This window comes from Saccoglossus kowalevskii, chromosome 3 (assembly GCF_978046115.1).
Source record: "Saccoglossus kowalevskii chromosome 3, keSacKowa6.1, whole genome shotgun sequence".
Lineage (NCBI taxonomy): Eukaryota > Metazoa > Hemichordata > Enteropneusta > Harrimaniidae > Saccoglossus > Saccoglossus kowalevskii.
In genome coordinates this window covers 17,650,840-17,662,933 of record NC_140643.1, presented here as the reverse complement: position 1 = coordinate 17,662,933, position 12,094 = coordinate 17,650,840, and the positions used below count along the sequence as shown (strand labels likewise).

Genomic DNA, 12,094 nt, shown 5'->3' with positions numbered 1-12,094 from the left:
ACGTGCCGTAATTTTGTGGTATTTTACGGGGTATTTTCATCCTACCATATTAATAAAAGTGATTTCCAAATATTCAATGATTACGCGCATAAGCTTCCTCCTGACCGAACTCTATACAAAAAAGTTTGCTGCTTCTGTTCTACACTTTTTGGATTTCGGCATTTCCATGATGTATCTTTAGGAGGAAAAGATGTATATGCAGTGCGTTGGTCGATACTCCTGTTGTACTGTCATCGTGCATACTTGTCTGTATCCTCGTAATAACGTCATATTATATATCACCCCAACGTGGGTATGAGTAAGAATCAATTAGTATATTTTATAACTGCTAGAACTACCGCTGTAACTTTTGGCAGTAAACTTACCTGTCCACATTACTGTCATCCTCGTGTAAAGCAGTGATGAAGACAGGAGGTGGTGCATCAGCATTCTCTTTAAACGACGCAAACTCAAATGGAACGTAACGTAGAAATAGATGATACTCTTCAAAACCCATGTCAAAGGCATGTCTTTTGTAGAGTTTTGTAAGGATCTCAGTTTCCCAGGCCGCATCTATGAGTCTGTGTCGTAGAGTTATCGTGTCTAAAAGACGACAGAAGACATGTAGCAAATCCTCCTGTTTTTCTTTCTTATTACGTCTACTACCCCCTCCTTCATCTTTCGCCATGAAGAGTGATTTGCCGACTTCACATACGAATAACGGATCTTCTGAAAAGATGTCCGCAAAGAGCTGAAAATTACAGTGAAATAGAGCTATTACCCAATTATACCTTACTGGTACTACTAATTATCCTTGATTAGCAAATATGTGTCACTCATAAAGATAACCTTTTCACCACCAGACTTTTTCGTCTAAATTATACGGCACTTTTTTTTTTCTTAAATTCTTCAATATGTTAAATTATAAAAAATATAGAATTTCATTGTGTTATAAATATTTATAGCATATTGACTGAAAAATGGTTTATTTGTTAATTGTGTATTAACCTTTTCACCACCAGACTTTCTTACTCAAATATTGCAGCCCTTTTTTCTTATATTCTTCAATATTTCTGGAAATGAACCATAATTTTAGAGCCAACAGAAAAAATTTAAGTCAATTTTCAGTTTTTACTTAAAAAATTTGGCTATTTTTGTCCCAATGTTCTGAAGGAAAGTACAGAATATAAACAGGACTATTTTGTGATGAAAAGAAGGAAGTGGTGGTAAAAAGGTTAAAATGCTTCACAGAATGTGGTATATTATGTAAAGCAATGAGCAAACACATGAAGTGCAATGACTGTACAGACTTACATCTTTTTTCACTTGTTCTTGATAGCTGTTTCCCATTGTGTCTAGATTCTCCCATTGTTTCAGAGACACCTCCAAAAGTTTCTTTTCTAAACCAATACCTTCCGTGATAGATTTTGGTCTATGAGTGAAGTAGAGTTCCTGAAACAAAATGAACATTGCAATAATATAAACTGCTATATATGATGAATCAGGCAAAAAGACAACAAATTTCTTGTCAATTTCAATTCCAAAATCGATTTTATATTTAAAAGTTGGCATTAAAATTATGTTTTTATTTTGGCTCTTTCATTTTTATAAAATTTTTAACAAAACACCCAATAGCGTTCCAAAAATGTTACACTTATTTCAGTGGTAGTTCTTCAATGAATTTGCTACAACAGCATTTATTTAACTACTACTCGGTGTTACAGACTAAGGATAGAACACAAATGAAATAAAAATATAGATAGATAAGTATAAAAAACACTCTATCTCATAATATAAGATGTATACTGTATGTAGAAATACAGACAATACCGAAATTTTAATACATAAATTTATTATTTTAGTAAGTTTACAGTGAGAGTAACACCAATTTCACCATTTAATAAATATCATTGAACTTTCCCACCAGCATTTTTGTGCGTGCCTATATGTTTTTTTCACAAAATTTGAAGCAAATAGACATAGAATTTTTTTAATTTTTCTTTAGGTGTATCCTGATATAGGATATTGTATTTTTTTTATATTTACTCTTATCCTGAAATAAAGTTCAATAATGACAAGCAGTCTCTCGACTGAGATAGCTCCGCTGTTAGCAATGCACATTTCAATTAAAGAACTGAGGATATCATTAGAAAATGAACAATATGCATAGTATCAATGCAATGGGACTTGCTGTTTTCAACAAGAATTCAAAAATATCATTTTTCACCATAAATGATTGTGGTTTTTAACAAGAAGAAAATATCACTTTTTACCATAAAATGACAAAAATATTCATCAAAATTAGAGACTTGAAGATATCATCATGAAATGAACAAATTGAGAGTAGTCCATATGTAGTATCTATATATGTAATATCAAAGCAATTGGACTTGTCGTTTTTAACAAGAAGTCGAAAATATCACTTTTTACCAAAAATGACAAAAATATTCACCAAAATTAGAGAATTGAAGATATGATCATGAAACGAACAAATCTGAGAGAGGTCTACCCAAGGTACATATACACAAAGTATCAAAGCATTCAGGCTTGTGGTTTTCAAGAAGAAGTCGAAAAAGTAAAACATTGACACGGACGACGGACGAGGACACCGGACAATCACTCATATGATAAGCTCCGCTCGACAAAGTCAACAGCGGGGCTAATAAAAAAAAATTAATAATATTAATAATGTCACATTGCCTAAAGATTTTGATCAGAATTTGAAAAGTTTTTTATTTTATTTTTATTTTTGGAAAAATGACATTCGATGATTTCAGAAGGTTGATGTTGTAATTTCAGTGCCAGAATTGTTAAGTTGTGATTAGCAGAGTAAGGCTTACAAAGTAGGCTTTATTTATTGCATGTGGTAATCTGCTGGCTATGGCTAAACATGGATGGAACTCCAACATATAGACATTCTTCAATGCTGGTCTGCAAAATAATAAAAACACAAATGTAAAAATAAATATGATTATTATTATGCATAAAACTGAATATTCATTTTTGAATAAATACTTTGTTGCCCAATACTCGTAGGTATTTGCCATTTTATTAAAGTGACATTAGCTGTTATTTTGAACATTTGTTTGTTTAAATATATAACCACATAAAGGTTTTCAAATCTTGTCAAAATATAGTTTTAGACTCAACTGAATGGGCAAAGTGACTCTAACTCTAAGGCTAATGTCACATAAAATGTGATGTGAGGAATAAAGCAGTGGCTATTATGTTGAAATCAAACATAAGATGGAGACTGTAGACTATTATGGGAAACAACACATAAAATCAACAGTGAGAGGCTGTCAGAAAGAGGCTGTCAGAAAGAGGCTTTGCCTCTCAAGATTTTGCCCAGGTATCGTTTTGTACCATAATTGACAAAACTGGATTTCAAAAGAGGGCACCCTCTGGACACCTGTACACAATCCTGCACCCATTGTTTAAGCAATTTAATGAACAAGGTTGGTATATAGTGTATATGCTATGCTTTCAGTATTCATATTTCGGTGATGTCCATTACAATTGGCACTAATGATGGGTTTTTTTATTAAAAATAAAAATTCGAGAAATGGAGGTCGATAGTTAGTCTGAATTCAGTCTGTTTTCACTAAAACTGCAGCAACGAGTTTTTTATATTTTACTAGTAACTTTATACTTTTTATTTAATTTCTAGATGGTACTTTCTTTGCTGAGGTGTCTGAAACAAATTTACCTCAGAAAACAATGACTATGATTTCTGGTGACAGAAAACAACCTGATTACCCCTCAGATTATTCTTAAGATAAACATATAAGAAATCTCTGGAATAACAAACCCAAATACATATTACAAAAGATATATATGACATTGACTTTTAAAGTTATTATGATAATATGAATGAAACCTGTGCTTAAATCATGCAAAACAAACTTATTTTAATAATTCATGATTGTGCAATATCCTAAAGACTGAATGCTACATGCAACACGTGTTATAACTAAATTGCGTGAAGCAGCCATTTTGAACATGTTACTGAAGTTGGCGTCTGATTTATATTCGCTTTAAGTGTTGCATATTCACAGTAATGAGAATACTTGTGTAATATCAGATTACATATCACAGTACAGTTTATTCTATTTATAATGCAGTATTTTCATATTAGCAAGACTGAATCACAACTTCAAGAATCACGCAATATTTCACATTCTTGCGACTTCTCATGAGATCTTCATCTACCCCACTTGTAAGCCCTTAAGTTATCCGCCTTTGCTAAGATATAATACAGACTTGCTGTGATAAATGTGATTTCCATGGTTCTGTTTAAATCCATAACACAAAAACATTATAATACTGTGATCTTAACAATGCTTTAAAAAATTAACTTAACAAGTACAAACAAATTACATGAATCCAGCCATTTTTAGCCCAATGAGCTATTACAATGTTATCATGAATTTGGTGAGAACATACATGATATGTTGAATTGTGACTATAAGACCACACCAATATCTGCATGCAATTATCTGAGAGGTACACGTACGTGGTTTGTTTACTCTATGGCGTACTCACATGTGATACAACTTCCTGTCACGACCACTATCATAGTACAAATATGTGTAACTGTTGATCACAAATGATTAATTACAACAACCATACACAGTATAGCAATAGTACCGTGAAATCGGTATTAGAAGCCACATTCTTAATAGAAGTCGCACCGCACCCATTATTTTTGAACAATTGAGACCGAAAAATTCACCATTTCTCGTATGTGTAGATGCTCTAATAGAAGCCGCATCTTATCTGTTGCATTGTACCATTTTAATAGAAAACACGGCTTCTAATACAGATTTTACAGTACTTTGAAGCAATAATCTCATCTTTTAATTTGCAAAATACTTTAAACTGCTTATTTTCGTGAGACAAATTTTTTGGATGAAAACTGTAAAATTTTGTAGCGGTAAACGTTTCTCATGTATCAACAACTTTTTCACAAAATATTGTCATCACGAATTCTAATAAAGCCTGAAATTATGATAATAACTAGCAGTAAAATTGAATTGTTTACAGTGTATAATATCTTTATTAAAAAAATGTCCTTGACCCTTAAACTTTGAGTCAAGACTGAAAACAAAATAATTGATTTGTTATGATATGTTTTGAATTATTAATGATATTAAATATAATGGATGGTATAGAAAGCACACCAGCAGTATAATAATCTGAAAAAAAATAAAAAAATATCACATTTAATAAATAAATGCACAAAACCTACCTGCTTAAATTTAAATTGATTAACTGTTTAGGAATTATTTTGTGTGGAAGACCGAATTCTTCGTCACCGTCCCTGGTGACTTTATGTATGTACTCCCTTTGCTCTTCAATCTAAGAGGAAAAATGATTAAAAAAAAATAATTGATATGCAAAGACATTGACTTGTACCATAACTGATAAACCAAGTATTGATTATTAAAGTTATTTTGACGGCAAAAGTTTGTTGCAAGCTCATTCAATTTTGAACTTTACAGCATTCATGAAATATGAGACACAATCGCCTTATACATGTACATTGCTGTTGAAATTGTACTTCAGAAGTGCACCAAACTAACCTAGGGAACTGGTCACTGGTAGCATAGTAGTTGTCGCACCAGACTCATGATCGGTAGACCCAAGTTCAAATCCTACCGGTACCTTAGGCTGAACATCAAAGGGTCGACCCCTACCCTGGGTGAGTGTGCCCCAGAATGGGAAGGCCAATTTCACTGGTAGGGATTCATTCACTAACCAATGCAACTTTGGGAGAACCTTGGTTAAGGTCCGCAGGTGCTTGTGTTCGACCGAGCCAAGGATAGCGCAATAAATTGCCATTTGATAGGGAGATGGTCGCACAGCCCTGTCATCTAGTCCCAAACATTAATATGACTTCTGTGGCAAAATGCATTATGTGTCAGCACTAGCACTACCGCCGGTAGCACTTGCAATTTGCACATACAAAAAAAAAAGTCAGGAGAGACAACAGTGACATTCAATGTCTGGAACTGTCACCTGGCACAAAAAAAAAAAAATATGCTTGGAAGTGTGTATTGTTTGATGTATGACGCTGAGATAACACTAGTATCGGATAGTCATTCCATAAATTCAAAATTGAGAGAAATAAGCCTTCATGTGTTTTATTCAGGAGACAACTCTAGAATGTGATGTGCATCTCAGACTAGTATTAAATATTTATTTAATCATATAGTTCACATTTGATCGTCTAACAGATAATCCTGTGTGAGATTTGATGACACCATAAGATGCTGAAAACCACAACCACAACCGAAGATACGAAACTGATTGGTAATGTTTGGCTATTAGTAAGGAGAACATCTTGCAAACTCCATAACTGTTGTATTTATTACACTACACATATTAGGTACGCAACATTTCAAAGGCTTCAATGACAATACAAATTTAATAGTCAAATTGATATCATTAAAGTGATAGTATTTAGCAAAAATATGATTTTTTTTGAGGTAAAATGGAACGAAAATAGTGATAGGTAAGAGTAGATAGCGTTTGGGTGGCCAACTCCACTTATGGTTTTTTCACTGAGTAATGGTAATATTACAATTATAATATATTAAAACTATATTACATGATAATTTTTTGTAAACAAGTTTGTTATTATAATCATTACTATGCAAGTAACGTTTTAAGTTACAAAATTTGTTATTGAGCAAATATTATTATTTTGAAACCCTTTTCATATTCAGCTGTCCTAGATATACCATACATGCAACCAATAGCAGCTAAGCAGGCAATGTTGCTGTTTTGGTGTTCGGAACAATATGGCGATGACAGTAATATGTATATTTATAGAACACTGTAATTACAAAGACAAATTAAAGTAACTCCTCACCTGCTTATCTAAAATAGACTTGATGAGAGTGCAGTGCAGCCGGAGACAGACGCTTTCAGCTCTGTAAGTCTTGATAAAATAATCTGAAGCAAAATCAAAACGTGGTCTCTTGTGCATCAAATTAGTGATAACCTGGGCAAGCTTTCGCTTCTCATCCTTATCAAATACATTGTGGTAGGCTTCCAGATAGCAGTCAAGGAGCTAGAATAAAAACGAGGCATTATAATGGTAGAATGATCTTTACAAAAAAGAAAATACAGATCTGGTCTATGATGCTTGGCACTTAACTACATTGATATGATTCAGATTGTTCAAAGATGAAATTTGTCAAAAAAGTGTGATATATACAAAAACCGCACCTCTAATATATTTTTTATGTTTGATTGATAAGAGAAATATGATGAGCTTGTTACAATGTTTGCAACAAAAAACTGCCACATCAAAGAACTATTTAATACCAAAAAAGTGCAATAATTTTTGTTAAATATCAGTCCATTAAAAGTTTACTCAGAGCAGCCCTAATAGTGGTGATAAGTGAGTTTCTTCAGTTTTCATTTTTTTTTACAATTGCACAGCCTCTCACTGTTAAGTGGTACACATTTATCATTTCAACAGGACATATTAAAAATATTGTCATCTGTAATAAATATTTCAATTACTAGTAATAACACTGAATTTTGATTTACCTGCCGTTTGTTTTCCAGGAATGCTGCTTCATTTGTCCACAAATCCAGTAACACAGCAAATCTATCCACCTGTTGGTGACCATAGGCTGGCATACGAACCTCACCTGCTGGCTGACTCTAAAAATGTACATTGATTCATATTTTCATTTTTGTCACTATCCATGTGTTTTCAATTCATTGTTTGTTTTACACGAAATTAAATCGTGAAAATTCCTCGAAGTGAAAATTAAGCAGTATACAGTAATCAACCACAGAAAATATCGTTATTTTTTTTTTTATAAATTTTTTAAAAACCAGAATGAATAAATTTCATGGTACGTGTTAAAAGACAACGAAAAGATTATTTATTAATTATGCATCATACTTTATTTTGTATAAGCTGTCATAAAATGTGATAATTCCTACAGAGTTTCGACAGAAATGCTTGTCCTATTGAGTGTTTACATACCTGTCGTTTTCTTGCTGAATCCATTCTCCTTGTGCCTGAAAGGTTCTCCACATCACGATGGTCTTTATCTTTCTCTATGAAGTGTGTCGCTATCAGAAGTAAATCTCGCTCCAAGTCCCTACAAGAATGGACATCATATCAGGACAATTAATTTTAAAATTGTTATTTTGCACACAGGATTAATACCAAACAGAAACCATTATTCTTGCGGGCAGACATCCAACATCCCCGGCTGGCTACCATCACGATAAAAAACTTACAGAAAACTGTACTTTGGGATGGTTGTTAAGACTGCCCTGAACAAAGTAACAAGATTATCTATACATCCTCAGGATTACTTTAAATTTGAGTTTATGCTGGTGCTGTTTTTATTGACTCCTTAGAATTTCACAGCAGAGCCCATAGAAATGCATGGTAGTATTGGTACAGTGGTGCAGATCTTAGCAACTTTAAGTTACGTAGCCTTACCCTTGATACATGAAATACATGTACATGAAATAACTTTTTATATTAATGTTATTGATTGTTGCAATATTACATACATGATTCATAACTATAGTGGCTGCATAACTGTCAAACAGAAACAAGTTGAAAATTACACAAACAGTCAGACAAATGGACAGACACACATATGTTATTTCCTCCTGACTTGTGCTCTTGAACAATGGTGAACAAAATAAACACAGTTTTGTGAGAAACTTACTTTATATCTTGCAGTGCGGAATCATAAATGACATAGTATCCTTTCTGATCTTGGACATGAACTCTGCCTTCTTCCACCGTGTAGAAGTCATCGTGATTATCTATTTCCGAAAACTCCATAAACTCAGCTTCATTCACTCTATAGTTTAAACATTCACAGATTGTGAGATCAGAAAAATAAGTATGTTTAGTTTATTTTGCTGAGATTCAGTTGATCACATGACAAATCAAAATCAGTTGAGGGCGCACTCACTATAAAACTATAATTTTACCAATCAATGTGTTTACATTTTTACATATTTTTCTAAAATTTCATTGTTAATTTTGGAACAAATGAACATAATTTCAATGCTTAATAATGCAAACATTGTGCAGGCTTATTTTATGAATTGTTATTAAAAATTATTTAAAGACACAGAATTTTATAATTCAGCTCAAATCAAATCAAATTCTTGTGTCAACAATTTGTTAGTTGCTGGTCTTTGTGATTTGGAATCCATGCAACAATAGTTCTCACCATTTAAGAACTTTGCTGAAAATATCATATTATTTCTTATCATATACTTAGTATTGTCCGACCTTGTAGCACTATGGGAAGTGTGCCCACACATCACGGAAATAATTTCCCAAATCACTCCTTGTTTTTATCAATAAAAAAAAAATGCATCATTCTAATTGACAATATGCGTTTGAGGTCACGCCGTGGTTAAATTGTAATTACCCGACCCACCCAACACCAACCCCACCCCCCACCCACGGTACATCTGTAAGGTGATATGATAAAACCTTTAGGGACTGGATACGGCTTTTCTTGCCTTCGGTCGTACCACTTACGCGCTACAAGACCTTGGACCGCAAAAGCTGTATCCAGTCTATACAAATTTATACATTAAAGTAGTAGACAAAAAATCACTTATATGACAACATGATTATTTTATAGACTGCTTGTAATATTAGTTAACTGACAGCCAACAAATTCGGGTACAGTAAAAATCAAGAAAACACAGATGGGAAACACTGTGTTTATGTTTATGTACTTATCAATGATCCTCTCACCTGAAGTCAGCTGGTGTGTAATGTAAATAATGATGTGAGCCGAGCCCACCACCGCCATCTTGGCTTCCTTCATAGACACCAACACGATGGTTCTGAGAACTGCAATTACACCAAACATTGTATATCAGATTACTTTGCGTAATACAATAGTATCACAAGACATTTACAACCTATTAAAATACACCAATCGAATGTGAATTCTTGGAAACGAAAATCTAGGCATTTTCACTGCCTGGTAACTAAAATCGGTGGAAACAAAACTATCAAAAAAATAAAATTTTGGGCTAGTTGTTGAGACTCTCCTGAACAATGTAACAAGATTACCCCTACATGTACAACACTGACAAGTTTCTAGTTCTGTCATGACCTAAGAAACTTGTGCATTCGGGTTTGCTTGATTTCACTGCATAAACATTTGATAGCTCATCAGAACACTGGCAACCAGCGAGGAAATTGCACAAGCTAGAAATCAATCCCCCATTCTTGCGCGAAAACCGACTGATGGCATTATAACTAGTAAAGAGGCATAGAATGAATTTTCAATTTTGTTGATGTGTTTTTGTTATTTCTTTGGACTTTTTTAAATTGCATATTACAAATGCAGCAAGTGCTGATGACATTATTATCACAGAGTTTATTAAGCACATTACCTTCGTTTCTGTTGATTACTTTCTAATGACAATCCCCCATCGTTGATAGTCAAAGTTCGCTCAAGAGATCGAAAGTAATTCAAAACACTCAGACACTGGAAATCAACATAAAATGGAAATGAAGTGTTTGTCCATTCAACATACTGAGTATAATACAACGTACATGTACATCATTGCAGACAAAAGACAAGCTTTATAGCTTTTTTTAAAAAACACCAAATACTTAGAATGTGTGAAGTAATCTGTGTAAATACATCACTCTCTTAGTCTTTACATACTTGCGCTATCATTAGGGCATGTGCTTATAAAATAAAAGTGGGGCATTTATTGTACAATAATTTTCAGTTAACACACTCTTCTAATAGAGCAAATACAGAAACATATCAGCGATTGTGATACAGTTTAAATATTCATATTCATTTGTATTTATATTCTAAGCTGTTGGCCTTATATACAAAAAAAGTTTTCTTTTATTTTTTTTTCTTCATTTGCAAATTGCTGACACACAGTGCATTTTTGCCACAGAAGCTATATTCATGTTTGGGACTACCTGACAGGCAAGTGGAGTTGGCCTTTTCATTGGGTCTGTGGCACACTCACCCAGGGTAGGGATCAACTCTTTTTAGAGTTGAACTGGTCAACAGGTACAACAAAAAGTTCACAAAAATAAAAGAATGATCAAGCCATCTTTAGTCAACATTGGAAATAATATTGTCTTATAATTTGAAACCATAGAATTTGATAAAAATAGAAAAACAAAAGGTTATGAGAATTTAAAAGTGAGATAAATTTTATAAATAATGAGTATTTGTTATACATGTAGTAATAATTGTGACTCAGAACAAATTGTTCTCTATGCTATGAAAACGTTTCTTTGATTGTTACATCATCTATAAATTAACACACTTTCTTTTGTAATGACAATGTAGTGTTTGTTGAAGACATAAAATACTTACAGTTCTTTGTAAATCCTTAATTCTTAGATGTCTTAAACTGAGTAATGACAAATAGCCTCCTTGTACCATTGTAGGATCTTGATTGCCGTCGTCATCCTCATCCAATCCTAACATTTGCATTGCGTTAAAATAATCATATTCGTCACTGTCTTTACGCTTTCTACTGCGGGCGCTACCGGCACGTGATGAACGTCCGTTGAAGCTGACATTGTCAGTGTCTTTTTCGTCAAAATCTACCACGGCTAGGTCATCAGCCTTGGATGATCTGTAAGAGAGAATCCGAGTCAGAATGCAAGATTATAATAAAGTAAACATGAAATATATTCACAAGAATAATTTTGTGTAATTTTGCATTTCTAACCTGCTTGGGATGGAGGTAAAATTTGCATAATTGTGAAATCAATACATGGATAAAAAGCTACTCTCATGTCCCAAATAAACATACCTGTACGTTTATTTTGTTCCTGAAAATTCCACTCCGTACGTTCTTATTTAGGACAGTACGTTTAGTTTTAGTTTTAAATCGAGTGAAAAAAAAATTCAGAAGGCAAAACAAAATACAATCTTTGATGTGAAGATGTTTTCTGGGGGGTACAGTTGTATGTTTATTACAGGAGGTATGTTTATTAGATTTTGAGGATTTGTTCGGGAGGTATGTTTATTTGGGACATAAGAGTACTGCATGATTTTCTTTCACAGGCAGGAAATACATTAAACATGACAGATTTTGAGTGATGTAC

General features: G+C 33.2%; 1 protein-coding gene across 1 annotated transcript in view; it reads right to left on the bottom strand.

The window, feature by feature from the left end:
- LOC100372084 (uncharacterized) overlaps window positions 1-12,094 on the bottom strand; it is a 41,245-nt gene that overhangs the window by 18,655 nt on the left and 10,496 nt on the right. Inside the window, exons 10-20 of the mRNA XM_085497326.1 lie at window positions 11,355-11,619; window positions 10,399-10,493; window positions 9,749-9,847; window positions 8,694-8,831; window positions 7,991-8,108; window positions 7,543-7,659; window positions 6,857-7,057; window positions 5,231-5,340; window positions 2,820-2,910; window positions 1,294-1,431; window positions 366-730 (exon numbers count right to left, since the gene is read on the bottom strand). Coding sequence (XP_085353452.1) covers window positions 366-730; window positions 1,294-1,431; window positions 2,820-2,910; window positions 5,231-5,340; window positions 6,857-7,057; window positions 7,543-7,659; window positions 7,991-8,108; window positions 8,694-8,831; window positions 9,749-9,847; window positions 10,399-10,493; window positions 11,355-11,619 — 1,737 coding nt within the window. The remainder of the gene's footprint in view (window positions 1-365; window positions 731-1,293; window positions 1,432-2,819; window positions 2,911-5,230; window positions 5,341-6,856; window positions 7,058-7,542; window positions 7,660-7,990; window positions 8,109-8,693; window positions 8,832-9,748; window positions 9,848-10,398; window positions 10,494-11,354; window positions 11,620-12,094) is intronic.